The sequence below is a fragment of the Lissotriton helveticus genome, chromosome 10 (genome assembly GCF_964261635.1).
Source record: "Lissotriton helveticus chromosome 10, aLisHel1.1, whole genome shotgun sequence".
NCBI lineage: Eukaryota > Metazoa > Chordata > Amphibia > Caudata > Salamandridae > Lissotriton > Lissotriton helveticus.
Window position 1 is genome coordinate 731,060,668 of NC_136071.1, and position 24,987 is coordinate 731,085,654.

Below are 24,987 nucleotides of genomic sequence, written 5' to 3' on the forward strand. Positions count from 1 at the left end.
GCTTCCAGATCAGCCTTCTCTTTTTAAGTCCCCGGTTGTTAACCGCTTCCTTAAAGGCATTACGCATACGTTCCCACCTGTGCCCTTCTTCATGCCTCAGTGGGACTTGAATCTTGTCTTGACTTTTCTGATGTGCGCTCCTTTCGAGCCCCTTCATAACTGTCCTTTGCATTTTCTCACTCTAAAGACGGCTTTCCTGGTTGCTATCACCACTGTCAGAAGAGTGAGTGAGCTCAGAAGAGTGAGTAAGCTCCAGGCTCTTTCTTCTAAACCTCCTTTCCTTTCTGTTCACCTGGACAAGGTGGTTTTGAGGACCCGTCCTTCTTTTCTGCCAAAGGTTGTCACGCCCTTCCACATTGGGCAGACCATCACTTTGCCCACCTTCTTTCCGCCTCTGCATTCTTCAAGGGAAGAGGAGAGGCTCCACCGTCTGGACCCAAAACGTGCGCTCGCATTCTATCTGCAGCGTACACAGCAGTTCCGGGTGGATAATCCGCTCTTTGTTGGCTACATGGGTGCCAAAGAAGGTCGGGCGGTGCACAAACGGACCATCTCCCGGTGGGTCGTTCTGTGCATCAAAGCATGTTACTCGTTGGCCAAGAAGGAGCCTCCTGTGGGGCTGCGTGGCCATTCGACCAGGGAAACTGCAGCCACTACTGCCTTGGGACTGGTGTTATTTGATCGTCTTTGGTGCTATTAATCTGTTTGATTGGTTTCCAATCTATGTAAACAGCCAGACGTGGTGTCCCCTTGCAGGATATTTATCAGGCAGCTACGTGGGCCTCGCTGCACACGTTTACCAAGCACTACTGCATTGACAGGTCTGGAGGGACGGCTTTTTTGGCCGTTCTGTGCTCCGTGACTTTCTGGTGTAATCTTGTTTACAGTCCCACCACCTGGGTTGGTATTGCTGGGGTATCTATTCTAAGGTAAGGAATCTATCACTAATGTGTCTCTTTCAGATGCACAAGTTACTTACTTATATAACGATATATCTGTAAGAGACATTAGTTTGTGATAGATTCCTTACCGCCCCACCCATCCTCCCCGTTCTGCGAACTGATAACTAGGGTTAAGGTCATCCCCTTTTAGGGCCCTAGTTTTATGCACCAATTGTCAGTGTCTTGCATGGCTCTGCGTTTCGGCGCGGCATAGTTGTATACAGAACTGCCGTCAGCACGCATGGGTGGCGTCTAAGTACTCTCTGTGATGTCATCTCGGCACCTACGACGCCAGTGACAGACGCAGAGCCGCAGGACGCCACTTACTGGCGCGCAGAGGTACTGCTAAGCAGAAAAACTTTCTGGATCCAGCCTGACACCTGGGGATATTCTAAGGAAAGGAATCTATCACTTATCTAATGTCTCTTACAGATATATCGTTACACAAGTAAGTAACTTGTGCGTTAATGGAAAATCAAATAGCAGAGAAGGACAGAGTGAAGTAGAAATAGACTGGCTGTTTCCATAGATTGGAAACCAATCAAACAGATTAAATAACACCAGTAAAGGTATAAATACAAGTAAAACCAAAAACCTACTTATCTGAGCGAGGAGCAGCATTTAAAAGCGGTAATTTATTCTGTGCATATACTATTTACATATTGTGAATGTTCTATTCTAGATTGTTTTTGGTTTATGATGTAATATTCTTTCAAGTGCTGTGACGTGGAGTAGCATCAACACCTTCCCTGCTAGGGCTTTTCCCCCCTTGAGCTAAGCCTTTTTTTTGTGGCTATTTGGGGTAGTTCCCGCATAGGCCCGTGTAACTTTTTGACCACATAAGGTATCCACGCAAAATTTGCATCCTTTTCTTCCAACATGGGGATTTTAAAGGTTCCCAGGGATTGTTGATTCCACTGGAGGGACCCAGAAATTTGCCAAAATAAAGCAAAAGTTCTTTGGCGGGGGTGGGGGTGATGCAGATGAAAGCGTCTGTTTTTTTCTCTGCAAATGGTATCAACAAAGGGTTTGTGGTTTTGAAATCACCATCTTCCCAGCTTTCAGGGACCAACAGACTTTTGTCAGAAAACCAAAATTGTTTACACAGTTTTGGCATTTTACTGGGACATAGCCTATTTTTGCTATTGTTTGTGCTTTCAAACTCCTTTTAGTTAATGGTAGAAATGGGTAAGTAAGCAATAATTGATCCTGGAAAGCTATACATTTAAAAAAAGAAGACACAATTCTGAATTCAGCAAGGGGTCATTTGTGTAGATCCTTCAAGGTTTTTTTTTATAGACGCTAACAGTTGAAAATAGGAGAAATTGAAAATTAGTTGGAAAAAAACTGCTATTTGTGCGTAAGTTTTCACCTGTAACGTCTTCTAAGTATGACAGATTTTTTAAATCAATATACCGTTACATCTGCTGGATCCTGGGAGGCGTGGCTAACCAGCCACGATGGCGGACGGCTGCTGTTAGAGCTCCGGGTCCGTCTGGGGGATAGATCCGGCCAGAACGGAGCTGCGAGACTCTCACTGGGCGAAAACAGGCCGAGAAGCGCTGCGGACGCAGGACGGCAACCCTGAGCCTGGTCCGTGACACCATTAGGCCGACACCATAGATCGGCGAAGAGCGGGCCTGCTGAGCTAGAAGGCCTGTACCGCCGGGAGCTTGCGTAGAGGCGTCGCCCGAGCCGACTACAGTGCGGACCGCAGGAAGAGATCTGCGACGGCTCCTGGAGGTGCTGATGGCGGCGCCCTCCCCTGGTTGAGGAACCCCGGTGGCTGCGTTCCCCCCGTGTGTGCCTCTAGCCGAGAGGAGAGCGGGAGTGACGGAGGGCGGAGAGAGCGCGGCACACTGATCGGCGCCGCCTGGACAGACATTGGAGAGGCCCTGCCTGCGCCATCTTGACTCCCCTGAGGCTGCCGCGAGCCAGGACCCTGACACCGGCGAAGGTGAGACGGACGCCACTTGGGGACGAGCGTTGTGAGTCTGAGGGCAGTGAGGTCCCCCCTCCCCCCCTTACCCTCGGCCTATACTATGCTGGGGCCCACCGGGCCATTACGGATGCATGTAGCTGGCGGCCCACCCCTGGAGTGAAAATGATGGTGTCAAGAGGGGCTGAGGGAAGACGGGCACAACCGGGAATGAGCAGGAGCCAGTGCCCCTAAGAGGGCGGAGTAACACCATAATTGCGGGACATGTGCAGTGACATAGCGGGAGGCCATTGCTGTTTTGGGTCCAAACTACCATAGGCAAATTCGGGACTGGTTTCCACAAGGCGACGCCTGGCAACAGACATTTTTTTTTTTTTTCGCCTGTACGCCACGATCAAAGACCTGCATAACAGCCGGAAGGGTCCCGTACGAAGCGACATATATTGGACGGGCACACCACCCCTCGCTCGGCCCCGTACGGGACACACCAACCCTCCCCCTCCGAACACTAAGACTGGGGACGCTCGGGGGTGCTGACCGCCAACGCCATACGTGAAGGAGCACCCACTCCATAGGTGTGCACACCGCGCTATTACCTCGCTCCGGGGTGTGGGCGACCCTGGGTAAGGGACAACATGGTGCGGAGAAGCACGAAACCCACTGAGGGGCAGGGAGGGCCAGATGAATCCCAGCAGCCGGTGGGGGCTGGAGATGGCGGAGCCCGATAAGGAACTGTAGAGACTGCCCCATTAGGAGCACAACAAGTGGACAAACTTGATCTCATCCTTAAAGAGATCAGAGAATCTAGATCGACGATGGAGCAGCAGCTGGGGGCCCTCACCACAAATTTCTCTCTCCTAAAGGCCGACCACGCCAAGCTGGCGGAGAGGGTCAGGGATCAGGGACCTGCCGTCGCGGACCTCACGCCAACGGTGGCAAGCAACTCTACCTCCATCCAGGAACTACAGCAACAGGTTGCCTCACTAATGGGCAGGGTGGAGGATGCGAAAGGGCGTAACCGCCGCAACAACATAAGAGTTATTGGCCTGCCAGAAAGATGCGAGGGGACGCGAGCTGCAGACTTCGTGGAACAATGGTTCCGCGACCAGGTCACGACGGAGGGTCTGTCCCCACACTTCTGCGTGGTACGTGCGCACAGGGTCCCAACTGGTCAGCCTAGGCCAGGCCGCCCGCCACGCCCTTTGATAGCTCGTATCCTAAACTACCGGGATAGGGATGTCCTCTTACAGCGGGCCCGGGAGAAGTCTATCATCCAATATGAGAACCAGCAAGTGTCCTTATACCCGGACTATACGACCATAGTGCAGAAACAGCGAGCGTCAAAAAACTCCGGAAAGCCCAGCTGAAATACGCACTACTTTTCCCTGCTCGCTTGAAGGTGATACACGGGCATAAAACACATTTGTTTGAGAGCCCCTCGGACGCTGAAGAATGGTTGGAGGTGATGGGCATTGATGGCAGTCAAGAAGCCACCCAAGCGGTGACTGCTAGTGGCTCGAGGGAAGGATCAGACCGCGACGACAGAAAATCCTCGGGGGCAGGGAAGAAGATGAATCGACAAGGCCCATCGCGGACACAACAGAAGAAGTAACAACTCGGAGCACTGGCACTGATTGGTAACTTCAGAGAAGACACAGGGAAAATTGCAACAGACTCTGAGGACAGTACACTGCACTCTGACTCGGAAAATAGTGTGATCCTGTTCCCCACGGTCACTCACAGGGCTGCAGATGAGCTGATGGATAATTGATTTGATGGCTGGTACATCCTGGCAGGGACTTCTGCAGATATTCCTCACTGTATCCTTTCTATTGTGTTGAATATTAGTGGACCCTGTCCTATTACTAGGTTGACATATGTATATGGGGTTGGGGGAAGTTCCCTCGGTATAGTGTATTTATTTAGCTCTACCTAAGACCCTTCCTGTTCACAGGGTCCAGATGTAGAAGAAAGTCTACCGATGTACACAGGTGAGGAGAGACTAACAGCCCTCCCGCAGCGACGATTTTAGATGTGATTGTTAACTGCATCCTTGAGTCATACCCCCGGGCTGGACTACCGTTGAGCCGACGGCACTCGATGGTAGTAACACCACGGTTGTGCGATTGTTTAGCCGCCCCCCCAATGGCGAATGCACCAGACTTTGGATCTATCTGTTATTTGTTTTTATGTTGGGCTCAGCAAGGTTGCGTCGCTGTGCCGTGTTTATGTTCTTACAAGGGGTTGTGGGGTACGTGCTGTCCTGGTCGCTTACTTTATGGGGTCCCTGGACACGACTACGGACACCATTAGATCTGACAGAGGATGATCATGGCTGAAAAGGCAGGGACATACAAATTCATTACTTGGAATGTGAGAGGTCTAGGAGTAGTACAGAAACGGCACAGAATCCATTCCTTCCTCCTTAGAAATCAGGCACAAGTAGCCTTCATACAGGAGTCACACCTCATGACATCAGAGGCGCAAAAGTTGAGGAAGAAATGGAGGGGCACTATTTACTCTACTTCATACTCTGCTTTTTCTAGGGGGGCAACCATTTGGGGTCGTCATGGGACACCTTTTGTGGAACTTGAGAGGAGGGTGGACGACCAGGGTAGATACATTCTTGTAAAGGGCACCCTAGATGGCACACTGATAGTCCTGGGCAGTATATATGCCCCGAACTATGAACAGGAAAAGTTTCTGCACACGGTAGGGGTAGCACTCTCGGACTGGGCCGGAATTCCTTGGGTGCTCGGGGGGATTGGAATGCAGTACTAGACTTGGGCTTAGATAGATCACATCCCCCCCTTCAGGCGACAGGAGCCGCGAAATTGACTGATTTGTTCACAACGTGGGCGGACGGATGGGGACTGACTGATGCCTGGCGTATGCTCCATCCTGTATTTAAAGAATACTCCTTTTACTCCCCGGTCCACGACTTACATACCCGAATAGATCGAATCATGTGCTCCCGTACTCTGGTCACGAAGGTTGGTGTTTCGGAGTACTTAGCAAAAACTTTTTCCGACCATAGACCCCTGACAATCACTCTTCTCTGAGGTAGAGTGCCGACTCCGGTGCCTACCTGGAGGCTCAACCCGCTCCTCCTGGAGGATGGTCCTTTTAGGACAGCTCTGTCCGATACCCTAATACATTATTTTGAAGATAATTGGGATTCCGCCTCCTCCAATCTGATGGTGTGGGATGCTATGAAGGTGGTGGTGAGAGGAGCGGCGATAAGTCAGCTAGTGGGGGCCAGACAAGAGATACATAAAAAACTTTGTGAGGTGGAGGAACGCCTGAGGGTGCTCGAATAGGAAGCGAGCGTGGACCCGGAAAAAAAGGGGGAACTACAGGAAGGATACATAGACCATGCAGAGGTATTGGAGACATTGCGCAATATAGATTATAGTGCATACCTGAGAAGACAGCACGCTGAGGCAGACCGATCCGGCACCCTTCTGGCCTGTTTGGTACGGGACAGACCAGATCCGCCGGTGATCACCCAAATACATAACTCAATGGGCGTCCTAGTGCGCACACAATCCGAGATTAATCTGGCGTTCCATGACCACCTGAGGGCGTTGTATGCCCCTACTGGCCTGGAAGACCCTGTACGGGTGCTTGAGTTTCTGCGCGACCTTCCATTCCCGTCCTTAACAGCCGACATACAGAAGGCGATTGAGGGCCCCATCACACAGCATGAGATACGTGCTGCTATTAAACATCTCAACCGTAACAAGACGCCGGGTATGGTCAGGCTCCCGTGAAGTTTTATTCGACCTATGCGGAGACCCTCGTACCTGTCCTGGAAAAAAATCTATAGGACGGCATTTGAAGAAGGACACTCACCAGTGTCAACCATGCAGGCCCTAGTAACATCCATACCTAAACCGAGCAGAGATATATTGGAGATGGCAAACTACAGACCTTTGTCTATGCTGTCCACAGAATATAAGATCCTGAGCAAGGCCATAGCCCTGCGCGTCCAACCCCACCTTCCCGCCCTTATACACCGGGACCAGTGCGGATTCCTCCCCGGGCATAGTACCTCTCTAAACACGAGACGGTTACACGCACTAATGGTAGCCTCGCCGAAGGAATTAACTCGGGTGGGGTGCATTGCACTAGACCTGAAACAGGCGTTCGATTCCCTGTCGTGGACCTTCATGTTCGAAGCCCTGAAACGCTTTGGCTTTCCGGAACCGCTGTTGAGGTGGATCCGGTTATTGTACACTGACCCCACAGCTCGGGCGCGAACAGAACGATACGTTACGGCAAGTTACCCAGTGCATAGGGGTACCCGACAAGGTTGCCCCTTATCCCCGATCTTATTCGTCCTGGCACTGGAGCCCCTGGCTATTGCCCTTCGTACACAAGTGGAGGGGATGGGTATCCCAATACAAGAGACACGCCAACTGCTATCCGTCTATGCGGATGATATGTTGTTATATCTCCGCAACCTGGAGGCAGACCACACACAGTTGTATGATGTTTTTTGCCGGTTCGAGGTGGTGTCAGGGTTGGCCATAAACCCTGATAAATCGATTGGCTTTCATTTCTGGGAAGCCCCTCACCCCCTTTCCATACGTTTTGGAGTTCATCGGATCCCGGTGGCACAGACCACCTTTAAATATCTAGGGATTCGAATATACAGGACGATGGAGGACCAAATAGATGGTAATATTACGAGAGCTATTGCCGGTCTCCGTAACAGCATCGGTTTCTGGACCTCATTGCCTCTATCTGTCATGGGTCGTATAGCATTCTCTAAGATGGTTATGCTCCCTCGCCTATTATATTTCTTTGTAAATCTGCCTGTGATCCTCCCACAACATATTTTTAACACGATGAACACCATGTTGATTAATCTAATATGGGGGACCGGTCGGAGACGTATCAGTCTCCGTAAACTCCAGCTGGGCACCAGAACTGGAGGCCTGGGAGTCCCAGACTTTCGTGGATACTACTACGCCAGCCAGCTGCAGTGGCTGTCCTACTGGGTTGCGGGTAGAAACCTGCACGAGATCGGGTTCACGACTGACCGACTAGAACGGGGGGAACTTCACAGCCTGCTGTTGCCGAGAAGTCAGGTTCTGCGGAACTGTCACCCACTCCTACATACGGCCCTGATCTGCTGGAGGAAGGCTCTAGCATATACTGCATCGGTAACACCATATGCAGGGAATGTTCCTCTATTGGGCATTCCGACGCCACAGGGCAGGCTCACACGGCGAACGCTGCACTGTTGGACAGAGACGGGGGTAGAGGAGATGGGGACTTTCTTTGGGGATGACGCCCTGTTGGACCACGACACCTTTGTACAGATCACCGAGGCCCCTCCCAGACTGTATTTATTACATGCTACAGTGACCCATTATATCCGGACTACCTGGGCGCCACAGGGGGTCACTTGGTGCGATGGTTATACACAGGGATCCGAGAACATACAGCGATTTCCCTCACCACATTTAGAGATATTTGGGCACAATACGCGGGGGAGGGACTGACAGATAAAGCATGGCAGATGATACTAGAACACCCCAAACGGGTCTCACGGAATGTGAAATTTAAATTTATTCAGATTATGGTGCTCCATAGGGCGTATTTGACTCCAGCAAAGATCCACCGAATGCTCCCAGATTCCCCCCACTTTTGCCCACGATGCGGAGAAGACGAGGCGGGCTTCCTCCATATGCTGTGGGCTTGCCCGCAACTACGGAGCTATTGGGTAGAGATCTGCAAGACACTAAGGGAGATTACACATATGCAGGTACAGGAGGACGCCCTAAGTTGTTAAGTGAGATCCCGCAAACGCACTAAAACACTGAAGACTAAACTGAGATTCATAGACCTGGCTCTCCTTTTGGCGGTTAGAGTGTTAACAAAGTGATGGAAATCCCCCAGGGTTCCTAGCATAGCGGTATGGCAGAGAGATGTAGTGAAATGGGGCTAGGCGGAGGGTGTAGCCCTTAGGAAAGAGGAGGAACCGGGAAAACGGAAGCACCCCATGGCAATGGACTGGGAGGTTATGCTGCTAGAATTGGATGGGCTGGACCTGTCACCGTCCCAGGAAGATAGACTGTAAGGTACGCACTGAGTTTAGATGCCGAGAATTAGATCATACTAGGGTAAGATTTGATGGCCATGATCGACCCTTAACTCTGTAGTAGTGTAGTCGGTACTGAGGGCCAGAAGAACTGTATTGATGAGAGACCACAGTGACCAGGAGAGGGGAGGGCAGGGGGTGGGACTGTTGGGGTGGAGGTTGGGGGATAACATGTCTTCTTTCTTGGTTATTTATGTAGACAATGAAACTTAATACAAACTCTCTGAGTGTTGATACGGCATATAGCACATCAGGATGTCCGAACTGCCGGTATAATGTTAAAAGTATTTGATGTAAAGATGGAAGATTATGCATTGTTTTATTTGTTGTTGGGGTGAAAAAGAAAAACCGTGATTGTTAACTGTATAAGATGCCATATACATGATAAGCTCTGTGTGTACAATCACGAATAAAGAATAAAAAAAAACATCTGCTGGATCCTTCTGGTTCTGGGGATATATAGGACTTGCAGGTTCACAAAGAACCCGACGAACCCAGAGCAAATAACTGAGCGGCTTCTTGCAATGTTTTATTATTGTGTACCGGTGTATAGCAATTCATTTGGGAAAATATAAACAGTGAAAAATCGGTAGGAGAGACATATATGTAGTTCTAAAATGGTAACAAAATATAGAGTTTAGAAACAGCTATTTGCACATCTCTGAAATTGTGGGCACCCATACTAGCATGTGAATTATAGGACATTTTTCAAAGTGACTTCTTTTGTACACATTGTCTTTTATTTGGAAGGCAGAAATGCATCCAAAGTCAATAGGTAATACCAGTAGCTCACCAATTCTGTATTCCCCCAAGTCGCCCGATGGTGCCTCACTTGTGTGGGTAGGCCTAGTGCCCGAGACAGGATACGGCCCAAAACGCAACATGGACACACCACATTTTTACAGTGAAAACTGACCCTTTTTTTCAAAAGTGCCTAGCTGTGGATTTTGATCCCTAGCTCTGCCGTCACCTAGGGAAACCTAGCAAACCTATACATTTTTTAAAAACTAGACACCCAGGGGAATCCAGGATGGGATGACTTGTCTGGCTCTCACCAGGTTCTGTTACCCAGATTCAGTTGCAAACCTCAAACTTTGTCAAAATAAAAAACAAATTTTCCTCACATTTCTGTGATGGAAAGTTCAAGAACCTGCATGGATCCACAAAATTCCACCCCGCATTCCCCAAAGTCTTCAGAGAAAAATGGTAACTCACTTGTGTGAGTAGGCCTAGTGCCCGCGACCGGAAACGGCCCAAAAGGCATAGTAGACACACCACATTTTTACAGTGAAAACTGACCCTCTTTTTCCAAAGTGCCTAGCTGTAGATTTTGAAACTTAGCTCTGCCAGCACCTAAGGAAACCAAGCAAACCTTTACATCATTTTTTAAACCTAGACATCCAGGGGAATCTAGGATGGGGTGACTTGTCTGGCTCTCACCAGGTTCTGTTACCCAGAATCCCTTGCAAACCTCCAAGTTTGTAAAAATATATTTTCCTCACATTTCTATAATGGAAAGTTCTGGAATCTGCGTTCATCCACAAAATGTCACCCACCCCGCACACCCAAAGTCTTCTGATAAAAATGGTACCTCACTTGTGTGGGTTGACCTAGTACCAGCGACCGGAAACGGCCCGCAACGAGTACGCACCACATTTTTACTGTGAAAATGGATCCCTTTTTTGCAAAGTGCCTAGCTGCAGATTTGGAACACTTGCTCTGCTGGCTCCTAGGGAAACCTAGCAAACCTATACATGTTTGAATATTAGACACCCAGAGGAATCCAGCATGGGGTGACTTGTTGGACTCTCACCAGGTTCTGTTACCCAAAATCCCTTGCAAACTTCAAACTTCACACACACAAAAAAAAATCCCCATATTTCTGTGATGGAAAGTTCTGGAATCTGCGTGGGTCCACAAACTTCCACCCACACCGCATTCCCCAAACCCTCCAGATAAAAATGTTACCTCATTCGTGTAGATGGGTAAAGTACTCGCGACAGGCATGGCCCTAAACGTATTGTGGAGACTTCAAAATTTCCTGCCACCCAACGTTCCCCCAGGTATACTGATAAAAATGGTCCCTCACTTGTGTGGGTAGACATAGTGGCCGCAACAGGAAATGGCCCAAATCATACTGTGGAGACTTCAAAATTACCTATCATAAAGACATTGGCATTTGGGGGGGGGGGGGGGGGGGGTATTGGTGGCATGCCCATTCTGGGCAGCCCCCACCCCAACCTTTGGAAGAAAAAAAAAATCCCTATTGCCCAGTGGGCTTTTTGTGAAGGGGGAGATAAGGGGCATCTGTGGGGGAGGGGCGTGGGGGGGGCAGAAAGACTAGCATTTTTTTTGGGGGGGGGTGCTTTGGCATGCCCATTCTGGACAGCCTCCATCCCTACGTGTGTGTGTATATATATATATAAATTTAAAAAAAACTGGTGCCTAGTGGGCTTTCTGCCCTCCATCCCCCAGGCGGCAGAGCAGGGGCTATTGGCCCCATATGCCTCCTGGGGGGTGGGGGTGGGGGGGGAAGTATTTTGCCTTCTTTGGGGAGTTAGTGTGGGGGCATTGGTATGCCCATTCTGCGCAGTTCCCACCCCTGGCCTATAGAAAAAAGAATCCCTGGTGTCTAGGGTGCCTTCTGCCTCCCGACTGTCTGTGGCAAAAATTAATGGGGGGAGAAAAGCCCTTGCCCAAGGGGCCGCTCCGCCTTCTCTGGTAGCTAGTGAGTGGATTCCAGCTTGAGGATTGTCCTCTTGGGGTGATCCCCCAGCAGGGATCCACTAGGGAAGGGTACCGCTGGAAAGGGGAGATTCTCCCCTTTCCAAAAATACCTCTCCCATGTGTTGCGGTGCTCGGGGGGCTGAGATAGCCCATGACCACTGAGACTGTGAAACTTGCATTTTAATGACAGCGTACCATGCGAGCGATCGTCATTACAAGGAGAACTGAAACTATGCCTTGGGAGGTTGTGGAAGCTCTTTGCCATCCCCCAAGGCAAAAATAAAAAATGGGAAATCCCTATGCTGTTTACAGCAGAAGGATTTTTTGTCAAGGGTGCTCATGACATAATGGTTCCATCATGAGCACACTTGCGCTTATGACGGAACCATTCCGTCATAAGCACAGAAGAGGTTAAAGGACTAAAGCAAAATGGTAGCCTCCAGTATTGTAATGAAATTAATTGCTACGGGCAGCAGCCTCCACCACATCACAAAACCACCCTGGAAACTTTTTTTTCAGAATTGCCATGACATACCTGTGCAGAATAGAAAAATTATTTTGGACTATTTGGTCCTGCTAAGTATATGATACGGTAATCCTTCCATTTCATTGGTGTGCAGTGATCTGACCCTTTCCCTCTCCATCTTGACACAAAGACCTAGAAGAAGGAAGTTTGCATACATCGCGAAAAGGAGCAATAGAATAACTGCCCCTCTAGGAGAAGTGCTATTTGAAATAAATCATAGAACCCAGAGTCTTTTGCATAAACATTAATGGCTCTAAACACATTTCTGAGAAAGCAGAAATTCAGAATGGTCACCTCTAGCAGATATTTCAGAATTTATGGTGTCCTAGGATCTTGAATGTTCTACAAAAATTCTCAGAGGAATACTATCCATTTAACATCCTGGTCTATAATCTGCACATAGGGCATTTGCCAAGCAGATGACTGTTGTGGTGGCCTGCTTCCAGAGGCAGGGCATATGCAGTAATCCCTATCTGAACTAAGTTTAATCATGGTCAGATCCCCAGAAGCAGTACTCTTACATCAGAATGTTCTACAATCTGCTTTTATCAAGGATTTGGATTCTCCTTCAACCAAGACAAGTCATAGTCCAAGTCATAGAGCACTAGAATGCTCCTCTTTTTTGGAAAATCAAACCTTCCAGGTCCTAGACCAGTCCTGTTACTCTGCCATATCCCCATAGGTGTGGGGTTCCTCAGGACCCCACCCTTTTTAATTTGTATATGCTCCTCTTTGCTGACATTGTGCGCTCATTTGGGTTGTCATTGGTTTCCTATGCCGATGACACCCAGCTAGTCATGTCAATTTTCCCTGACTCCAGTTCTATCCACTTTTCTCTTGACTCCATGCCTACAGGCAGTAGCCAGTCGGAAGGCTGATTGCAAACTAAAACTTAACGAGGACAAAACTGAAGTTATGGTGCTGGGAAACAACCTTTGAAAGCAATGTTCTGAGCCCCCTATCAGACTGTTTGAGCAAGTTGCCTACCCATAAAGGCTCAATAAAGAGGCTTGGGAGGTGGCTGGATCCCAATCTCAATGCACCATCAAGCCAAAAAAACTTGCTGCTAGATGTTATGGCATCCTGAGACTATTGAGGAAGGTCCTCAACCATCTTCAGCCAAAAGTGAGATTATACAGACCGTTGTGCCATCACTTATAGATTACGGAAACGCCATGTATCTTGGTTCACCCTGTTATTTTGTCAGAAGGGTGCAGATTGTGCAGAACGCTGCCGCCCAACTTCTGATGAGCATACCCAAACATCAGTCTAACTAGTGCTGTCAGAAACCTCTATTGGCTGCAAGTGGAGCATCAAGTTCAGTTCAATTCTCTTTGCATTATGCATAGGACGATTAATAGGAATGCCATTCACTGCTACACCCATTAGCCTCCCCATATTTGCCCGTTAAACCCCTTAGATCTTCTTCAGCTCACTTATTGAAGGTCCCCAGGATCCGTAGATGTCGCTGGGGTGGACACTCCACTTCTTTCTTGGCATCTAATCTCTGGAATGCCGTACCTCATGAACTACGCTTCTCCAGTATTGGATCTTTCATAGATTGAATCATCCCTGTTGTCGTAGTGGAAGTACCACGGTATACATATAAAAGCAGTAGATACAATTACCATAGGCTACCATGCAATGAACAGTCAGTGCAATAGCCTAGCTACCTTCTTTTGTAAAAAAGATCCAAATCCAACCAATAGCCAATCAGGCGATGGTACCCTCTAGACCAATCCCAAGAGGGGCTAGGTTCCTCAGATTTTCTAATGCACGTCGTGTGAAAGGGAGTCTCCCTGAGCTCTGCTCAGTTTTCTCTGGATTTCAAGTTTTCTAGCAGAATTATTTCTTCAAAAATGTCTGAATCTTCAAAGGAAGGTCTCTTCAGGTTGTGTGGATCAAGTGGGGAAAAAGAGACTTCATGCTGAGTATCCACATAAGAGCTGCATCTACTGCCTTTACTTGAATTTCCTTCCACAGGATAACATTGACTGGTTTCACTTAGAAAGTGTGGATTTTTGCAATTTTTAAATATTCACCTAAAATCATCCGAACAACGAATTCTGATTTACTCACCTGTTATCAGGAGATAACCCAATGCTGCATCTTTTAGCCCAGCACTGACCCTGAAAAATAATTCTAACCATACTTACCAGTAACTTGTATTTCCTTCCATAGGAATCCATTGTCTGGCTTTCACCAGAAAAGTTTCTAAGTGTCTATTTTCACAAACTACAAATATTCCTAAAAAATCACCTGTATGACTTAATCGCATTCTGTCAAGTGTTTACAGGAGATGCACCAGTGCTGGATCCAGGATCCACCACTGAGTAAGAAAAAGTAACAATAACACTACTTACCTGCTAAGTGAATTTCCTTCCATAGGGTAACATTGACTGGTTTCACTTGGAAGTTCTTCTATGTGTGGATTTTTGCAACTTTAAAATATTCCTATAAAATCAGCCGAACTACGAATTCCGTTTTACTCACCTGTTATCAGGAGAGACCTCAGTGCTGCATCTTTCAGCCCACTACTGATCCTGAAAAGTAATTCTAACCATGCTTACAGTAACTTGAATTTCTTCCATAGGCTAACATTGACTGGTTTCACTTGGAAATTCTTCTAAGTGTGGAGTTTTGGGACTTTAAAAAAATTCCTCTAAAATCAGCCGAACTACGAATTCCGATTTACTCACCTGTTATCAGGAGAGACCTCAGTGCTGCATCTTTGAGCCCACTACTGATCCTGAAAAGTAATTTTAACCGTACTTACCAGTAACTTGAATTTCCTTCCATAGAATATCATTGCCTGCTATATAAAATATATATAAATTAAAAAAATATTTAAAAAAAACAAAATATTACAATTTCAATATTTTTTGAAAAAAAATTCAATGTATATTAAAAATATGTAATGTAATTTAAAAAAGAAAATATCTAAAAATAAATAGTTTAAAACAATGTATTGTATTGTATTGTAATTGCATTTATATAGCGCTTACTACCCCTGACGAGGCGTCGAAACGCTTTTTCGGTGGGTAGCACGCTACTCCAGGACCCACAGAGGATTAGTGTTGAATTAGTATAGTGAAACATGCAAGTACATTTTAAGTGGTGGATACGTTAATCAGTTATTTGGATTTGGAATGATAGCAGAACGATAGAGTAGGACAAAGGTTTGTATTTATTTATCGCTCGCTTGTTGACGCATGCTATTCAGGGAGCCTATAGAGGATTAGTGGTGAATTAATATGGTGAAATATGAGGTAATTTCAGTGGTGGATATTAGTCTGTTACTTGGAGTGAGAAGGATAGCAGATGGATAAAAGGGGAAGAAAGATTTGCATTCATATAGCACTTGTTACCCCTGATGGGCGTTGAATCGCTTTTCTGGCGAGTAGCACGCCACTCTGGAACCCATAAAGGTTTAGTGTTGAAAATTAGTATAGTATAAATATGAAGTCATTTGAGTAGTAGATATGTTATTCAGTTATTTGGGCAGTATATTAGTATAGTTGAATATGGAATATGGAATTTGAGAAGTGAAACATGTTAGTCTGTTAATTTTTATTGAAAAAGGATAGTGGAGGGATAAAAGAGTGAAGGATTTTTTTTCTTTTTTTTAAAGTCTTAGCAGTAGGAAGAGGCTTTTGGATGAGTAAAAAGGAGTTTTGGAGGGAAGGAGTCAGAGGGGAGAGTTTAGAAATGTTTGTTTTAGGGGATCGGTGTAGTAAATCAGTATAAAAAAAATAACAATACATTTAAAATATTTACAAAACCTTTGACATTCACTGAACAAACCATAGGTTTCAGCCATGTTATAGTTAGGAATTAGCATGTAAAAAACCTTAGAAATAAACTGAAAAAACCATAGGTTTCAGCCACGTTATAGTTAAGAATTAGCATTTAAAAAACCTTAAAAATTCACTGAAAAAAACATAGGTTTCACACGTTATAGTTAGCTGGACATTTCACTCATACAAAACCATTGGAATTCCCCCGTTATAGTTAGTTCAGCTAACTATAACTCGGGCGCCCACAATACACTGCTGATGACGTCACATATTACATCACTCATGACATGGTCATGAGTGATGCTAATGCCAATTCCTAACTATAACATTGCTGAAACCTATGGTTTTTTCAGTGAATATATATATATATATATATATATATATATATATATATATATATATATATATTTGCAATATGCAGACTCCAACCACTTCCCACACGGCGAGGAAGGAGAGACGGACCTCTCAATATAGGCAAGATGTTTTTATTGACACAGTTTCAGCATGAAGGGATGACGTGTTTCAGGCTCGAGAGCCCTTGTTCACACACACACACACACACATATATATATATATATATATATATAATATGCTGACATTTCTTTCTAGTTCTGTTTGTTCACTATACAATGACCCTATTCATATGGCTAGCAAATTTCTTTGATCCACATGAAGTAGTGCTTAAAATATCACATTTGTTGAGCTTTAGTTTTACATAAATATTTTACCTTTGCATTTCTATATTAGGAATAACACTTGTACTTCCAAATTGACTAATGCATCTATTAACAAATAGGAGCCGGAACCTGAAACGGAAGCAGTGAGTTCCAGCCAAGAAATTCCCAAACTTCCTCCGCCAGTTGAAAAGGTTTCCATCTCAACACAGACCAAGAAGCTAAGTGCCTCTTCTCCTAGGATGCTGCATCGAAGCACCCAGACTGCTAATGATGGAGTTTGTCAAAACATGTGCCACGATAAATACACCAAAATAGTTAATGAATTCAAGGAACGTATGAAATCGGATCACAAGAGGGATACTGAAAGAGTTGTGAGGGAAGCCTTAGAAAAGGTATAGTTCACTTATTATTGTAAGTTTTTGTTTTAATCCCTATACTAGCAAGCACTCTGCAGATGTCTTTTGTAGTCATGTATTGGTTTCAACAGTTACCCGTATGGCCGTCCTCCATTTCTTCATGTTCTTGTGGTGCTGATCAAAACGCTATGGAACTGGAGCACCTTACATGATGCATGCCTCTTTCTTTGAAAATGTAAATCTCAGTCACGACACTGGCCCCCTACATGCATACTGGCTTTGACTTTAAAATTCTTTTTTTTCAGTCGCTGGAGATCAAGTGTTTGTGCATGACTGGTGTTGTGGTCTAACTTTTTGTTCATCTCATTGTTCTTCAGGGGGAGTAGGTGGGCAAACTCAGCTAATGTATCAGGCTTGTAACCACCAGAGCTCCCTCATGCCAAGGGCCCAGGAACGTAAATCTTGCTGTACACATTACTTGCTAATTCATCCCCGTAGGTACTGCTTTGGGTGTACGATGTCTTGGTGCCTGGTGCCTTAATGGTTGCTCCACAATTATTTCAAAGCAGACCATTATTTAAGATCTACAGGCATTCTGATAACATCCATAGTCATTCCGGCTGTCACCTATGCAGGTGAGCTGTGATTTTTATGCAAGAAAGTTTCAAGTTAATGGCCCATTTTTTGTTCTGGTTCTTATGAATGGTTGGGTTCCTAGGGGCCCAGTTCTGAGTCTGAAGCTTGTAAATAAATAATTTTACGGACGTCCTACTGGGCTGTACACTCTGGTTTGCCTCTGCTGCTAGGAAATTGGTCCTAGAATGAGAACATAGGCGACCATTCTGTGCTTTTTCACCAGTCTCCTACCCCAGGAAAGTGTAAGTTAGAAAACAAGTCCCTATGACTCAAAACAAAAAGATCAGTTGCCCAAGTGTTGAGAGAACTCTGGCTTTCTCTTCCAGGGGATGCTCATCAATAGTTATTCAAAAACCACAATTGATGGAGGAATGCAGAACAATGTCATACATTGACCCCAGTACAGAGATCTGGGTCTAAATCCATAGTTTTTTTGCTCACCATGCCATTCCAGTTATAAGCAGTGAATAGTCCCGCACTCATGTGGAGACCCCAGAGCATCTATAGAAAGAAAATTAAAAAAAAAATATATATATATATACATGTATATGTATATATATATATATATATATATATATATATATATGTATATGTGTGTGTGTATATGATTAACCAAATTCAGTACGTTGTACTTTGAAACATACAGAAATATATATCTACACATATATATGCAGCCTAACCACCATAGAGGCTAAAATGCCAAAATTGCATTACATTTTTTATTTAAAATAACACATATCTGTTCAACATTTCTGTAACATCGAAAAATGCACTCTTCACTGTTTCAACCTAGCCTTTATAAAAAGGCAAGAAAATGGAAGGCAGTTAGCCCAAAGGCTGCATATAGAAAACACAACAGATTAAAACGGGCGCTGTGCCTTTAAGACCTCCAAAACTTCCAGCTTCCCATCATGCCCAACAGGTGACTGTTAGGTCAGTTCTTTTTTCCGGCTATTTCTGTCTGGAGCATTGAGCTTGTCAGTTTTTGACCTTTTGTCATTAATTGATATTTTGAGGTTTCCTTTTTTTTTACTTCATTCAACGTCTTTGAATACAAGCTGTACTAATTCAACTTTTTTTTTTTAACTTTGAATGATATAATTTTTTTGTCGGAAATGCCAGCCCTTTTTTAACAAGTGTTCTTTGTGTGGTACGAAAATTGCTAAATCGGACCCACAGTCTGTCTGCTTTGTGTGTTCTCCATCTTCACACCAACCAGACAAGTGTTATTACTGCCAGCAACTTTCCACGAGGACTCTTCGGGAAAGGGAAAGGATTAAACTGCATGCCATGTAGGGGAGAGGAAATGAATCTACAAGTGGCCTGGAAGGTAATAAACTGCCTTTTAAAGAGCCCTCCTCTCAAATGCGGTCTGAGTATTAAAAATGAGGCGAAAAAAGAAGATACTGCTCTGCTTCGCTGTCGACAGAGAGAAGATCCGTGTTGAACATATCTCTATGCTCACCGCCGGCATCCAAATAGTCGTCAGGAAGACTATTGCCGCAGTCGACGTCGAAAGAACGATCGCCGACAACACCCCAGGCCCTTCAACTAAGGCAAAGTCGATGTCAAAGAGACCGTTGTCGCACATGACATCAACTATGTTTAGACTTAAAGCAGTGTCTCAAACTCATCGACCGACGTAGGCTGCTCTGCGATGACGGTCCAGGTCGGGTTCCCCACCGACGGCAGAACATTGGAGCTCAACATCGATGTGCCGTGCCCCCCCCCCCCCCTCAGACATGGGCGGTTGCTGCCTAGGTCTCCTCAGCCGACATCGAAAACGCCTAGGCTGAAGTTGAAGACTCCAACGGTGAGCCATAGACACTCAACACCGATAATCTCGCCTCCATCTAGGCGCGATCGCTTGCTGTCACCATCACCTACATCGAGGCGAAGAGGGTCGTCGTTGCAGCTGATGTCGTCTCACACGCTACCACCGGTGAAAAGACAGAGGATGGCTGGTTCGCCTGTGCCGATGACGAGAGTGCCTTCGACGTCAAAAAAGGTTCAGGTGGGGAAATGTCAGAGTCCGATGCAGAGATCTGCACAGTCGACGTCGAAGAGCACATCATCTTCTCCGGACCTTAGAATTGTGCAGATAACGCCGGAGAGATCTCAGGCTCCAGGACAACAACACCGCTGGTTAATCTTTCACCTAGGTGGTTTAGAAGTGTGAAAGAGTGGAGAGTGCCAAGGCGCAGTCCAGGATCGGATTACTCCAAAGATATTCCCCCTCCAAAACATCTGCTAGAGGGGTGTGTCCATCTTCACCTGTCACAAGATCCCCTAGAGGATCTCCATGATGACGGCAATCTCTTTCTCCTAGAAGACGTTGGTTTTGAACACCTCATTGGTGGTCTCATACCAGGTCTCCCCATTCTCAATCCTCAAGAAGGGGCGTAGACCGAGATCTCCATCCAGGTTGACAGACACATCCAGAACCTCTGTGGAATACTATTCCCCTACTTTGTCTGCCACCCCTTCTGCGAGAGTGTCACCAGCGGACGATATCATCACGTTCAACAAGGTTCTGTGTAGGGGGTGGCGACAAAGCTGAACATTGAGATGCCAACTGCAACCACCTCTGCTTCAGTCTTGTTTGAAACCATCCATCACAAACCTCTACTTCCCCTGGTACATGGGCTACTGGTACAGGCTCTTCATACATTTCTCACCCCTGCTTCAATAGGATCAGTACCGCTGCGCATTATCAAAAAGTATAGAGCCTCAGACCAATATCTGAGGTCCGACCCTACACTGGACCCCGATATAGTGGAGGCAGCAAGAAAAGCTCACACAGGGGCGTCCTCCTCCACAGTCCCACCCGACAGCAAAGTAATGGACTCCCTTGGAAAGAGGATTTGTAACACTTCAGTTTCCTATATGAATGTCGCTAGTGCCTCTGCATTCCTATGAAGATGAAAGGTCACTGTGGGACTCTCTCTCAAGATTCACAGAAAAACTGCCAAAAGAAGATCAGCAGGATTTTCAGGAGATGCTACTATGATGAGGACTGGTAGCGAACCAGGTGATTTGTGCAGCAGCCGATGCTTCAGATCTGGCGACTCATGGTTATTCACATGGCATCTGCACTAAGCACTCCTCTTGGCTGCGACTCACAGGTCAAAACCTGAGGCCCAACGCAGGATTCTGAACCTGCCCTTCAACGGAACTTTGCTTTTCATGCAAACGATGAGATGTCCAGGATGAATTCCAAACTTGACAGCCTGAAGGCTGTTGGCATGGAGAAACAAATACTTATGACTGTTGCTAATTTCAACAGAGCGTTCAAACCCCTTACTGGTTTGCGCAACACCATCAGTCCAGGTCCCACTATCTTCAGCGTCGGCCAGGACGGGAACAAAGTGTCTCCAAGCAATCAGCTTCCTCTGCTTAACAGCAGACAAAACAGTGAGAGCTTGCTTTCCCCAGCGCTGTTCCCCACTCCAGTGGGTGGAAGTGTCATGGCTCATCTGGACAAGTGGCACAACATCATAAAGGACAAAGTGGATGCTCGATATTTTGCAGATTGGATATTCAATCTGATTCAAGTCCCCTCACCCTTCAATCCAGCCTCTGAGATAATCAGTCCATCAGCAACAGCTACTTCGAAGGTATCCATCCTGTTGCAAAAACAGGCCATCAAAGAAGCTCCCTGGCCACAACATCGACAGGGGATTTACTCCCGCTACTTCCTGGTTCTAAAGAAAGGCCAAACCAGAGATTACAGGCCTATACTCAATCTCACACTCATAAACAAGTTTATCCACACAGAAAGATTCAGGATGTTAGCACTACACCAAATTGTTCATCAGATTCATCAATGAGACTGGATGTGCTCCATAGACCTTCAGGATACTGACTTTCATATCCCGATTTCCCGAAAACGTTGCAAATTTCAATGGTTCCAGGTAGAGTCAGAGCCTTTCCACTCCTTCCTTTCGGACTCAAGTCAGCCCCCCGCACATTCTCAAAATGCATGGTGGTGGTAGCAGCTTTTCTGCTAAAGCAAAGAATCTTTGTTTGTCCATAGCCAGACGACTGGCTGCTCAAGAGTGCATCTCCCAGTCTTCTACAAGAACACCTGCATTTGAGTGTTAAATCAGTTGGGTCTGTCCGTCAACTACAAAAAGTCCATTCTCAGTCCAACTGAGAATTCATTATTTGGGTGCAATTCTAGACTCCGCAGATGCAAATGTATCTCCTTCGGAGGAGAGGTTATTCTCAATCAACTGCAAGTGTTGCACTCTCCTCCGCACACCTTGTGTGACATGGAGCCCAGCAGAGAGGATAGTATCTTCTCTGCTGGGCTCCATGGCTTCCTGCATCTTCATCATCCTCAATGCCTGACAGCTTATGAGATCTCTGCCCCAGGCATTAGAGGATCAGGGGTCTCAGATATCCAACCGCTGGTAGGACACCATAATTCTTCCTCAGACATTCAATGACTCCCTGAGATGGTGGATGCAGAGTCATCATTTGTTGAAAGGAGTCCCATTCCACCAGGAACTTCCCAAACAACTTGTCACAGACGCATCCCTCCAAGGATGGGGAGCCCACATGAGTCCACCACAGGTTCAGGGAAGGTGGTCAGAAACAGAGAGGTTACCACATCAATATGTTGGAACTCAGAGCTGTGTTTAAACAACAGGAGAGCAAGGGTAATGTAGTCACTCTTCTACCTATAGAATAATCTATATAACAACAAAAGAGCAACAGAATGGTGCAAAAAAGTGATCTAGTAGACCATGCAACCTATAAAAGAGCTAGTCAAAAATAGTTAAACCGTATGGCCCAGGAAAGGTGTGATAGGTGAACATACATATATAAAGATATATATATAGAGCTGCTAAAAGAACCCTGAGTCACCAACACAGGTGGTAACTTGCTTCATCATTGGGTTCTTTTTAAAAGGGCCAGTGAATTAGTGCCCCGAGAATTGAAGTGAATGTGAAGTTAAAAGAAAGACGGCTGTTCCCTATACCTACTTTAATAAAGGGACAACCAGCTTCCAAATAAAAACAAGTGAAGCGGACAAACAGCGGTTAAGTTAATTTGAAATCATGTGTCCTATACAACTATGGTGGTCAACATGTTTCTGCTGTTAGATGCTCATTGCGCTCCGCATTCGTCAGGACCAAACAATAATCACCCCAGGTGGTCTGCGCACGCTAAGGCGTGACCAAACCCTGGGGATATGTGATACTAAAATACAAAACTCACGGAACTCCCGTGTGGGCTCGCCTTGTATTCTCAAGGGCCTTACATCTGAAAAACAAAGGGTTAATTCACAACGGATAAGGTGTACAAAACAATATGACATTACAGCATAAACATCAAATCCATGTGTATAATCCTTATGTAGTTATGACGCCCTCCGTTAGTCGTTATGCGTGAATAAACAGTTTTTTTTTAAAAAGCCACCTTACTCACCCGTGTGTGAACCTCACTTTACCCCGAAGGAGCCAGTCACTTGTATGTCACCACTGGGCTAGTATCATTGTGCCAAAGTGTGTATTACTACATTACCGCACAACATAGGCACTGTTAATGCTTTACGTTTACTGAGCGCCTTAGTGCTGATTATTTAGACTGACACGTTTTGTACTACCAGGAGTTACCATTGCACTCGGTCCCTCTACTGTGAAATCATACTAGTGCTTACCCCATTGTAGTTTGTCCCGCCACCCCAGTCGGGGAAAAGGATGCTCAGTTAAAAGCAAACTATAGACTTATGGAAGATTGAACGGCGAAAAACCGAAACTCACTAGCAGCATTGATGAACTGTATGTCATGGGCTCTAACGGCAGGGGAAACCTTCACGTCGGACGTTCCCTGTGAGAATAGTTCGAAAGGGAGCAAAGGGGGGGGGGGAGAAAGCGAGAACTCAATTTCAAACGTGCATTTTCTCAAGCAAAAAAGTTCCTACCACGGAACCTTTGCCGAGTGCCTCACGGAATTGTACTCGCTTTCAATCCAACGACTCCCCACTGGCTACCTAGCTTCAAGCACATCCGCGGCCGAAATACAAACTACACGGGAGGAACGCGGAAGTAAAACTGTTTCCACCCAGGTCACGTGACAACCCTCAATGTCGGGTCATGGTTTGGTGTTCTTAAAGGGATATAATACAAAAAGGAGGTCAGGAGTTACTCAATATTGCACAAAAGATCTTTTTAGTTTATTATCGTGATCTCCTCCAAGGGCTCCGTCTCACAATCTGTCGTAATACCACATTGCATTGCTCGTATTATCGGCCCAACGGAAAGAAACCCAGAACAGAGGCAAAGTTAGTCCTCTTGTTTTTTTAGAAAGAAAAGGATACTTTATTGACAACCTTGATCCCTGGCATATATTACAATATGCTTATCGGTAGACAGGACAACGCATGTTGTTTAATGCACATGCTCACAATTAAATTAGACCTTAACGAGGTGAATACGTACATTCTCAGAAATGTTGCCTATTATCTCACCAAAAAATATATTAATAATAAGGCCAAAATGTGTGTCAATCAGACATTAAAGTGCATACTTGTTCGTCAGGGTCCTGCCATTGTTAGGCGAAAGAAGAATATTGTTTATTGATCGGACCCACCTTTACATTAGACCTTAATAAGGCGTATAAATGCTTTCTGAAAAATGTTACCTATTTTCTGACTAAAGAATAAGGCCAAAATGTGTGTTAGTCAGACAGTAAAGTGCCTACATATTCGTCAGAGTCCTGCAATATGTTTCTCATCGTCTCATTACTGTACCCCATGGTATATCATCATTTAAACCAGAAAGGTGGGTAGAAAGGCGGTAGATCCAGCGCTGTTCTTTCTCAAACAGACTACCTTCTGTCCCTTGGGGTAACTGTTCGATGATTGTACACCTGATGTCGTTTGGGGTATGTTTCAAAGGTATGAAATGAGCAGTCAGTTTTGTTGTATTCCTCTGGCACCTAATATTACTGCGATGTTCGCAGATACGCTGTTTTATTTTTCTCGTCGCCATGCCCACGTATTTTAAGCCACAGGGGCATCTGATCATATACACTACGTTGCATGAATTACAGTTAGTATGGTTTCGTTGGTGCCATTGTTTCCCTGGCTCTAAATCCAATGTCTTAGTGCTTGATGTTAGATGGCACACACTGCACCCCCCGCACGGGAAATGTCCAGTGACCGGTGGGAGGCCCCAGGCATTCAGAACACTCTCTTTGTTGTTACTTTGATTAATCTTCGGGCGCGTGTGTACTAGAGTCTTTAAGCCTTCTTGCACGTTTATAA

The 24,987-nt window shown here is 45.9% G+C and overlaps 1 protein-coding gene across 4 annotated transcripts in view; it reads left to right on the forward strand.

Moving 5' to 3' along the window:
• The window catches only part of ZMYND11 (zinc finger MYND-type containing 11), an 836,880-nt gene that overhangs the window by 638,530 nt on the left and 173,363 nt on the right, over nt 1–24,987 (forward strand). For all 4 annotated transcript variants that reach the window (XM_078663281.1, XM_078663280.1, XM_078663283.1 and 1 more), the window contains one exon: nt 16,839–17,111. In XM_078663281.1, coding sequence (XP_078519407.1) covers nt 16,839–17,111 — 273 coding nt within the window. The remainder of the gene's footprint in view (nt 1–16,838; nt 17,112–24,987) is intronic.